General features: G+C 42.8%; 1 protein-coding gene across 2 annotated transcripts; it reads right to left on the reverse strand.

Annotated features, from left to right (window-relative positions):
• Positions 1 to 1,826: 1,826 nt before the first annotated feature.
• LOC138954731 (uncharacterized) lies at positions 1,827 to 10,208 on the reverse strand. 2 transcript variants are annotated; one of them, XM_070326507.1, is made up of 6 exons: positions 10,183 to 10,208; positions 9,043 to 9,105; positions 4,652 to 4,752; positions 3,970 to 4,140; positions 3,173 to 3,219; positions 1,827 to 1,992 (listed from the first exon to the last, which is right to left on the reverse strand). In XM_070326507.1, exons 2-6 carry the CDS (start codon positions 9,090 to 9,092, stop codon positions 1,948 to 1,950), a joined length of 414 nt encoding a protein of 137 aa, XP_070182608.1. In that variant the 5' UTR covers positions 9,093 to 9,105; positions 10,183 to 10,208; the 3' UTR covers positions 1,827 to 1,947. The 2 variants fall into 2 exon arrangements, with proteins under 2 accessions (XP_070182608.1, XP_070182607.1); XM_070326506.1 differs by lacking the exon at positions 10,183 to 10,208 and adding an exon at positions 10,112 to 10,182.
• Positions 10,209 to 10,816: the final 608 nt, after the last annotated feature.

Raw genomic sequence — 10,816 nt, forward strand, 5'->3', positions numbered from 1 at the left:
TTGTTGCTTTGCGGCATTTGGAGGTATGTTCAGTATTTTGATGTCAGTTCTCGTATCTGAATTATGCTCCCTGATTTTCACACACACAACCGCACACACAAACACACACACACACACAAACACACATGCACGCACGCACGCACGCACGCTGACACACACACACATACACACCGTGCACACACACACACACGCACGCACGCACACACACACACACACACACACACACACACACACACACACACACACACACACACACACACACGCACGTTCGTACGCATGCACACAAACAAGCACTCAATCGGAAAATACTGGATCGCGATCTTGTATTGTGATTAAACCAAACAAGTACGCGAACCTACCACACGCACATACTAATGCACGCACACGCGCACGTACACAGGCTCACACTCACGCACGTACACAGGCTCACACTCACGCACGCACACACTTATTTGATTCAATGGCAGGCTATAACAATTTAAGAGTTGAAGAAATAATTCTTTATTTAACAAAAGCATGTATGCACGCACGCTAATCTGTGAGCCTATTTGTATTAATTTAAATTATCTGTTTTGATGTGTGTTGACAGTTGTCAGAGGGGGCAATTGTCGGGGGGCAGTTGTCCGGGGGGCAATTGTCCTCCCATGGCGGGGGGCAGTCGTCCGGGGGGCAATTGTCCTAGGAGGGCAATTGTCCGGGGGGGGGGGGGGGACAATTGTCCGGGGAGGGGGGGACAATTGTCCGGGGGGCAATTAGCCTGCTACCGTGTATGTATGTGTGTGTGTATTTATGTATGTATGTATGTATGTATGTATGTATGTATGTATGTATGTATGTGTGTGTGTGTGTGTGTGTGTGTGTGTGTGTGTGTGTGTGTGTGTGTGTGTGTGTGTGTGTGTGTGTGTGTGTGTGTGTGTGTGTGTTTGTTTTCGAATGTTTCTAGAATGACGTTTGCCTCGGTGACTTTGACATCAGGGGCAGTGGAGCATCAGGTCCCTGCCAGACTAGTTTGACACGACGTCATTTACATGATATACCCACAGGTGAATTGAACGATATTGTTATCGCATGGGTGGTCTGTCTCATGTATGAAAGATGAAATACAATAAAAATAAGATATTTCGTGTACTCGCACGGAATCCCCCCTCCTCACCTCTCCCCATAAAACCCACCCACCCCAGCCTGCCTTTATGACAACGCACGATAAAAATCTTCGCCCCATGCTGTCTGTATGTAAGAAATTCTGTTCATTTAGAGATTCATTGCCACTTAAAGACTATCTATTATTCACCATGTGGCAGTTTTTCATAGATTTTTGTTTCATCTGGAAACAGAGGGGTTCATGTTGTTTATGTCAAGGAGAATAGTTTTATTGAGATTAGAGAGGTTCATGGTGTACATTTTGGACAAGCATTATAGCCAAACAGGTAAGAGGTAAGAGAGAACGAGAAAGGATTTTTTTTTTAAACAGAGGGAGGGGTAAGAGAGAGAGAGAGAGAGAGAGAGAGAGAGAGAGAGAGAGAGAGAGAGAGAGAGAGAGAGGGGAAGAGAGAAAGATAGAGAGACACAGACACAGACACAGACACAGACACACACACTCACAGAGACAGACAGACAGACAGACAGTCAGACAGACAGACAGACAGACATATACAGACACACAAACACACGCACTCTTTCTTTCTCTCTCTCTCTATCACGCACACACACACACACGCACACACACACACACACACACACACACACACACACACACACACACACACACACACACACACACACACACACACCCCCCGTCAAATTGAGAAAAAAATTGACCTACTAAGGATGATTCGTAGTTTTTATTGATTTGTCCAACATTCAAAAATGGAATTTATTTCAGACTATTGACGTAAAAAAGATAACACTCTTTAATTGTGATTCGACAAAACATTCATGAAGAAATGTTCACTTTCCAACCGGAGGGTTTTTTGCGTCGATGACTGCATTCAACTGTAAAAAACATAGATATCAGCAAAGTTTATTCATGATACAGTGATAAATAGTATATAACACAATAATGTAAATCCTGAAAATGGGTTCATATTTACACCTCATATTCCATGCATACTTTGCTATGCTCTCATGGCCAGACTGTGGCTTTTACACTCACTGCAACGTATCTGATTAAATATATACATTTCAAAACGTAAAGAGCCCCCCCCCCTCACCCCACCCCCACACACAAACATACATACATACGTACGGAGCGGCAGACTGAGAGACAGACAAACAAACAGACACTCACTCACACACACACACAGACGCACCTGCGCACACACACTAATTAACTACTGTACTACTCTCTATCGTTCTTTCTTGCACTTTCTCTCGCTCTCGCTTTCACTCTCTCTCTCTCTCTCTCACTCCCTCTCTCTCTAGCTCTCCCTCCCTCCCTCCCTCCCTCCCTCCCTCCCTCCCTCCCTCTCTCTCTCCCTCCCTCCCTCTCTCTCTCCCTCTCTCTCTCTCTCTCTCTCTCTCTCTCTCTCTCTCTCTCTCTCTCTTCGCGTTGCAGAGATAAAGATGAGATATAAACAAACAAACAAAAACAACACACCAACAATCAAGAGGACATAGAGAATACTACATGGCTTGCTGTGTCGTACCAGATTTACACGAGTTGTTTTTTTAAATATTGAACTGCGAGCGAAAGCGAGCTGTTCACTATTTGAAAAAGCAACGAGTGTAAATCTGGTACGACACAGCAAGCCATGTAGTATTCTGTTTATCCTACATACTGTACTTACGTGTATTTTACTGAAAATGTCTTGCAGACGACGCAGCTAAACTTGACGACGCTTGATTTGGAACCTCGATCTCTTCTAATAAGCCTCGTGCAATTTATTACGTCAAAGCAAAGAAACGTCACTCTGAAAGTGTGGCGTGACGTGTTAGTTCTAAAGATTCATCGAGGGTAATTAGCGAGCGCAATTTTTGTTTCTATAATGACGTTTGTCTCGGTGACTTTGGCATCATAAGCAGTGGAAAAACAGGTCCCTGCCAGACTTGCTTGACATGACCTCATTTACATGATATACACACGTGTGATTTGAACGATTATTATCTCACGGGTGTCTCTCCCACGTATGTAGGATAAATAGATTTTTACAATAATCTCACACACGGAACGTACCTTCGCAACTTCATCAGTGAATTCTTGCAGAGTTATTTTTCCGTCGCCTGTGAAAGACAAATGTATCACTTTTCATATATATTTAAGATTTACATCGCCATCCACACGCACACACACACACACCCACAGACACACACACACACACACACACACACACACACGCACGCACGCACGCACACACACACACACAAACACTCACACACGCATGCACACACACACACACACACGCATGCACACACACACACACACACACACACACACACACACACACACCCACGCGCGCGCGCACATACACACGTTCTCGTCAAAATGTCGGACCCTATGGCAACGCTGAAAACACGATAGCTTGTTATACTTGTTCTCGTCAAAATATCGGACCCTATGGCAACGCTGAAAACACAATAGCTTGTTATACTTGTTCTCGTCAAAATGTTGGACCCTATGGCAACGCTGAAAACACAATAGCTTGTTATACTTGTTCTCGTCATAATGTTGGACCCTATGGCAACGCTGAAAACACAATAGCTTGTTATACTTGTTCTCGTCATAATGTTGGACCCTATGGCAACGCTGAAAACACAATAGCTTGTTATACTTGTTCTCGTCATAATGTTGGACCCTATGGCAACGCTGAAAACACAATAGCTTGTTATACTTGTTCTCGTCATAATGTTGGACCCTATGGCAACGCTGAAAACACAATAGCTTGTTATACTTGTTCTCGTCAAAATGTCGGACCCCACATCGCTACGCTGAAAACACGATAGCTGTCACTCACTGTAACGTAAAACACTTACTGTTAGCATCCAGCTTGCCGAAGAAGGTGAAGGAGTCATCACGGCAGATGATGCGATCGTCCTTGACCCCTGAGATGTTGTCGTAGAAAGCGAACTGCGACCTCATTATGGGGTTTTGCGCCAGCGTCAAGTTGTACAGGGAGAACTCGTAATAGGTGATACTGCCGTCACCTGGTTAGACCCATGCAGGATGTGGTACAGGTTTGTTTGTTTGTTTGTTTGCTTAACGCCCAGCCGACCACGAAGGGCCATATCAGGGCGGTGCTGCTTTGACATTTAACGTGCGCCACACACAAGACAGAAGTCGCAGCACAGGCTTCATGTCTCACCCAGTCACATTATTCTGACACAGACCAACCAGTCCTAGCACTAACCCCACAATGCCAGACGCCAGGCGGAGCAGCCACTAGATTGCCAATTTTAAAGTTTTAGGTATGACCCAGCCGGGGTTCGAACCCACGACCTCCCGCTCACGGGGCGGACGCCTTACCACTAGGCCAACCGTGCCGGTTGTGGTACAGGTGAAACAAGTCCAGGTGAATGGAGATCTACATATAAAAGCCTTCAAATGGGGGTACATTTACAGAATTTCTGAACAGAAAATCTGAAAAACGAAAGTCTTAAAAAAGGAGAAAGTGTTCTAAATTGGGGGGTCCCTTAAGGGGGGTTCCACTGTACTTACGATTTGTGTCCAAAATATCGCAGTAGGCCTCCACCTCGGTGGCAGAAAGGACGCCATTGGCGTTCAAGTCTATGTCATCAAAATCCCCTTGCCTCCGCTGACTGTAAGCAATGCCACAAAACATAGAACAATAGACGGACTCCGCTGACTGTAAGCAATGCCACAAAACAATGCCACAAAACATAGAACAATAGACGGACTCCGCTGACTGTAAGCAATGCCACAACACATAGAACAATAGACGGACTCCGGAATAACGGCGACAGTTATGATTTTGTGATTATCATTAGACAATTGAAAACCACCCCAGCTTGCCGCCTTTTTATATTTAGTCAAGTTTTGACTAAATATTTTAACATCGAGGGGGAATCGAAACGAGGGTCGTGGTGTATGTGCGTCTGTCTGTCTGTCTGTCTGTCTGTGTGTGTGTGTGTGTAGAGCGATTCAGACTAAACTACTGGACCGATCTTTATGAAATTTGACATGAGAGTTCCTGGGTATGAAATCCCCGAACGTTTTTTTCATTTTTTTGATAAATGTCTTTGATGACGTCATATCCGGCTTTTCGTGAAAGTTGAGGCGGCACTGTCACGCCCTCATTTTTCAACCAAATTGGTTCAAATTTTGGTCAAGTAATCTTCGACGAAGCCCGGACTTCGGTATTGCATTTCAGCTTGGTGGCTTAAAAATTAATTAATGACTTTGGTCATTAAAAATCTGAAAATTGTAAAAAAAAAAAAAAAAATTCAAAACGATCCAAATTTACGTTTATCTTATTCTCCATCATTTGCTGATTCCAAAAACATATAAATATGTTATATTTGGATTAAAAACAAGCTCTGAAAATTAAATATATAAAAATTATTATCAAAATTAAATTGTCCAAATCAATTTAAAAACACTTTCATATTATTCCTTGTCGGTTCCTGATTCCAAAAACATATAGATATGATATGTTTGGATTAAAACACGCTCAGAAAGTTAAAACAAAGAGAGGTACAGAAAAGCGTGCTATCCTTCTTAGCGCAACTACTACCCCGCTCTTCTTGTCAATTTCACTGCCTTTGCCATGAGCGGTGGACTGACGATGCTACGAGTATACGGTCTTGCTGAAAAATGGCAGCTACTTGACTAAATATTGTATTTTCGCCTTACGCGACTTGTTGTTGTTTCCCGGTACCAGCCTCTGATTAAGGAGAAATGTGGAAACGAATGTGAACGCTTAAATGGATTATTGATAGACAATGCTCGGAAGTAACTGTCAGGTTCGTGTGGCTTGACTTGTGAAAGAGTGAATACTTTTTACATTTAGTCAAGTTTTGACTAAATGTTTTAACATAGAGGGGGAATTGAGACGAGGGTCGTGGTGTATGTGTGTGTGTCTGTATGTGCGTGCGTGTGTGTAGAGCGATTCAGACCAAACTACTGGACCGATCTTTATGAAATTTGACATGAGCGTTCCTGGGAATGATATCCCCGGAATTTTTTTCCATTTTTTCGATAAATACCTTTGATGACGTCATATCCGGCTTTTTGTAAAAGTTGAGGTGGCACTGTCACACCCTCATTTTTCAATCAAATTGATTGAAATTTTTGTAAAGCAATCTTCGACGAAGGCCAGACTTCGGTATTGCATTTGAGCTTGATGGCTTAAAAAATAATTAATGACTTTGGTCATTAAAAATCTGAAAAGTGTAATAATTTTTTTTATATAAAACGATCCAAATTTACGTTCATCTTATTCTACATCATTTCCTAATTCCAAAAACATATAAATATGTTATGTTTGAATTAAAAACAAGCTCTGAAAATTAAAAATATAACAATTATGATCAAAATTAAATTTCCGAAATCGATTTAAAAACACTTTCATCTTATTCCTTGTCGGTTCCTCATTCCAAAAACATATAGATATGATATGTTTGGATTAAAAACACGCTCAGAAAGTTAAAACGAAGAGAGGTACAGAAAAGCGTGCTATGCAGCACAGCGAAACCACAACCGCGCTGAACAGGCTCGTCAGTTTCACTCCGTTTTGCACAAGCGGCGGACTACGGTCATTGTGAAAAAATGCAGTGCGTTCAGCTTCATTCTGTGAGTTCCACAGCTTGACTAAATGTAGTAATTTTGCCTTACGCGACTTGTTTTCTTTTTTTAGGCAAACTTTTCATACATGGTCCTTTGTTCGCGTGTCTCAGACACACCCCTCGCTAGTGGCTGGTCCATAATGCCCCTTGTTCGCGTGTCTCAGACACACCCCTCGCTAGTGGCTGGTCCATAATGCCCCTTGTTCGCGTGTCTCAGACACACCCCTCGCTAGTGGCTGGTCCATAATGCCCCTTGTTCGCGTGTCTCAGACACACCCCTCGCTAGTGGCCGGTCCATAATGCCCCTTGTTCACGTGTCTCAGACACACCCCTCGCTAGTGGCCGGTCCATAATGCCCCTTGTTCACGTGTCTCAGACACACCCCTCGCTAGTGGCCGGTCCATGATGCCCCTTGTTCACGTGTCTCAGACACACCCCTCGCTAGTGGCCGGTCCATAATGCCCCTTGTTCACGTGTCTCAGACACACCCCTCGCTAGTGGCCGGTCCATAATGCCCCTTGTTCACGTGTCTCAGACACACCCCTCGCTAGTGGCTGGTCCATAATGCCCCTTGTTCACGTGTCTCAGACACACCCCTCGCTAGTGGCCGGTCCATAATGCCCCTTGTTCACGTGTCTCAGACACACCCCTCGCTAGTGGCCGGTCCATAATGCCCCTTGTTCACGTGTCTCAGACACACCCCTCGCTAGTGGCCGGTCCATAATGCCCCTTGTTCACGTGTCTCAGACACACCCCTCGCTAGTGGCCGGTCCATAATGCCCCTTGTTCACGTGTCTCAGACACACCCCTCGCTAGTGGCCGGTCCATAATGCCCCTTGTTCACGTGTCTCAGACACACCCCTCGCTAGTGGCCGGTCCATAATGCCCCTTGTTCGCGTGTCTCAGACACACCCCTCGCTAGTGGCTGGTCCATAATGCCCCTTGTTGGCGTGTCTCAGACACACCCCTCGCTAGTGGCCGGTCCATAATGCCCCTTGGGAATGTTTGCCTCAATAAAAGCAAGAATAGTCACTCTCTCACAACCCACACAAACGAGACAGAGTTATTTCCGAACATGGTCTATCACTGATCCATCCAAGCGTTTACATGCGTTTACATGCGTTTACACATTTTTCCTTAATCAGAAGCTTGCACCACGAAACAACAGCAAGGCAGCTAGATATGGCGGGTTTACATTGTCTATTCATAAACACAAATTAATTAACTGTCGCCGATTATTGCGATATTACATTGCCTTCTCATGCCGCTCTTGAACTTATTTCTGAAGCAGCCGAAAAGCAATTTCCATGCTGACTGTACAGCATGCGGAAAAGCAACAAAACGTAACATGATTATTTTTTTTTTTTTTTTTTTTTTTTACATTTCTCAGTCCTTGGGCAGACAGTCTTCGATGAATTAACAGCGAAACTACTTACGGAAGAGATTCACATTGTCTGCTGACTTCTGTGACATAAATGTGTTCATTGAAATTGCAATTGAAACTGCATTAAGTGGATCTAAGTAGTGCATTTATGTCCGATTTAGCTTTTTAATCGTGTCTTTGTGTTAATAGAATAATGCCATGTGTTGTGCCAAAAGGAAAAACATTCCATGTTTGTGTAAAAGGAAAATGAACATTAAAGTTTTCTTACCTTATTTTACCCTATTAACTACGCTTGCTATTCTGATATTTTTTCAGATTTTACTAAAACTGCCAAACTGTTAAACTCTTTTATTTACATGCTCATACGTTTGTATTTTGACAGCAAAGTTTGAAATCCATCATCAAAAGCGTGAGCTATTCTGTAAACCTATTGCACTACAACAGAAGGGTTCCAGTTTTGAACACATTTCTGTAACACGTTTTGAACACTTTGTGAAATAGCACTATCAGCGAAAGAGGCACACATAATTAACGCATAGTGTTCACAAGTGAGCACGTTGTGTGTAACTTCTGCAAGAAAATCTATGGACTGTGTCAAAAAGTGTTCCAATACTTACAGACATGTTTTTAGAAGTGGAAAACAGTTTAGGAAATCAAATCAAATCAAATCAAATTTTATTTTACGAGGGTTGTGGCATAAGCAAAAGAAACGGGCTTTTTTTCCAACCAGCCCTTGCGCAGAGAGGGACTACATAATCACATATATACACGGATATTCGTAAACAATACAAATAAAACAAATACAATAAGTAAATAAATAAATAAATAAGTAAGTAAATAAATAAATAAAAAGAGAAAAAAAGCAGAAAAAGATCATTCAGAATTTAGAGAGTGTGAAAGGCAAAGTGTCTCAGACTTACCACGATACAAGTGCCACAAATGCAGCCAGAATGATTACTTTGACGCTCATGTTTGATCGCTATCTGCAACATACAAAGCAGCTTCTACTTTAGAATTTGACATACAATCGATGGATGCACGTAAGTACACGCCGCAAAACGCTTACCTCCCTAAACGCACACTCCTTCCCTTGTGTACAGTTCTGTTCACTGTCTAAGATAAGATCATCCGTCAACTTGGTCTTTTTTCAAAATTGAAACGACTGGGTGCTCTCTATACACAATGGAAATAAGTTAACGAAATATTTGTTAGAAAGCCACTGGTGTTTTTTTGAACAAATTCATAAAACAATTCCAACTCACCCCAGTACAGCAAGCAGCCAGGGTGCTGATTTTTGGTGTTCAACCAAGTGGGGGATGGACCTACAATAACCCTTAAACTTAAATAACCCATGGAAAAGCCTGGCCAGCTGAACTGTTTTCCACACGCATCATTGCGTGAAACTTTTTTATTAACTTTATTTCATGAAGTGTATGTATTTTTTCTGTTTTGAGCGAACACTGTGTTCATGGTGCACTATCTGTGTTTTACCAAAAAACTGCACAAAAAAACCACAACGACCATACTTTCTCTTTTCGAATAAATTGAACTTAAAAACAATTGTTTTAGAGTGCAGTAAACAAAATCATTGAATGAAGAATTTGAGAAAGAAAAAAAACAGTTGGTTATACATACACACGCGCGCGGCGCATACATGCTACATGTACACGCGCATCAATAACTTTGGCTCCGGCAAAGGCTTACACAAGGATAGGGATTTAGAAACACTTCCATCATCGTCATCATTGTCATCATCAACATCATCATCATCAGCAGCAGCAGCATCATCATCATCGTTATCATCATTATCTTCATCATCGTCATCATCATCAGAAACCAGAGAAGTAGAAGAAGAATTGTTCAAAAATTATAAATGACATGAAATGCAAAATGACGCGGCTTGGGCAAAAATCCGTCTTTTTTTCCGTTGATAGGTATCTTGCCTAGCGCCTACGTCTGCTTAAAAGATGATCAAAGATAAGAACCTACCGTGCTGCTTTGGTCTCAGAAAATGTCCTGAGCACGCAGGGTATGAACACAGTATAAATACTGGGACTTACCTTCCAACGTTCTACTTTCTTCGCTATCAAACACATAGTGCATTAATATAGGTCAATACGGGGTGTGGGGCAATGGGTGGGTTCCCGCGCACATGTGTGTGTGTGTGTGTGTGTGTGTGTGTGTGTGTGTGTGTGCTTGCGTGCTTGCGTACGTGCGTGTGTGTGTGTGTGTGTGATTGTGTGTGTGGTTGTATGTGTGTGTGAGTGCGTTGCTATTGTGTCTGCTTACATGCGTGTACGTACGTGTGTCTAAGTGTGTCTCTGCCTGTGTTTGTGCGTACGAATGAACTTGAATTTAGCAATGTTCGCAAAAGATAAGAAAAGCCTACCATTGTTCACAATGTCAGCATGCCAATGCCATAAAACCAGCCTTCCAGATTCTCTTTTCGCTCTTTGTGACACGTATTCTCATAAATGTGCGTGTGTAAGAAAGACAATCGGTGGAGGGCGAATAGGTCAAAGTGAGTGTCCTATTGTAAAGCTTTCACTTCAAACGCTTGGCTATAATTATTTCTGTTTAAAAAATGAATGTTATATTTCGACGGGCGCAGTGGCCTAGTGGGTAAGACATCGGCCTCTAGATTGGAATGTCGTGAGTTCAAAAACCGGTCGCTACCGCCTGGTGGGTTAAGGG

The sequence above is a fragment of the Littorina saxatilis genome, unplaced genomic scaffold (assembly GCF_037325665.1).
Source record: "Littorina saxatilis isolate snail1 unplaced genomic scaffold, US_GU_Lsax_2.0 scaffold_471, whole genome shotgun sequence".
Classification (NCBI taxonomy): domain Eukaryota; kingdom Metazoa; phylum Mollusca; class Gastropoda; order Littorinimorpha; family Littorinidae; genus Littorina; species Littorina saxatilis.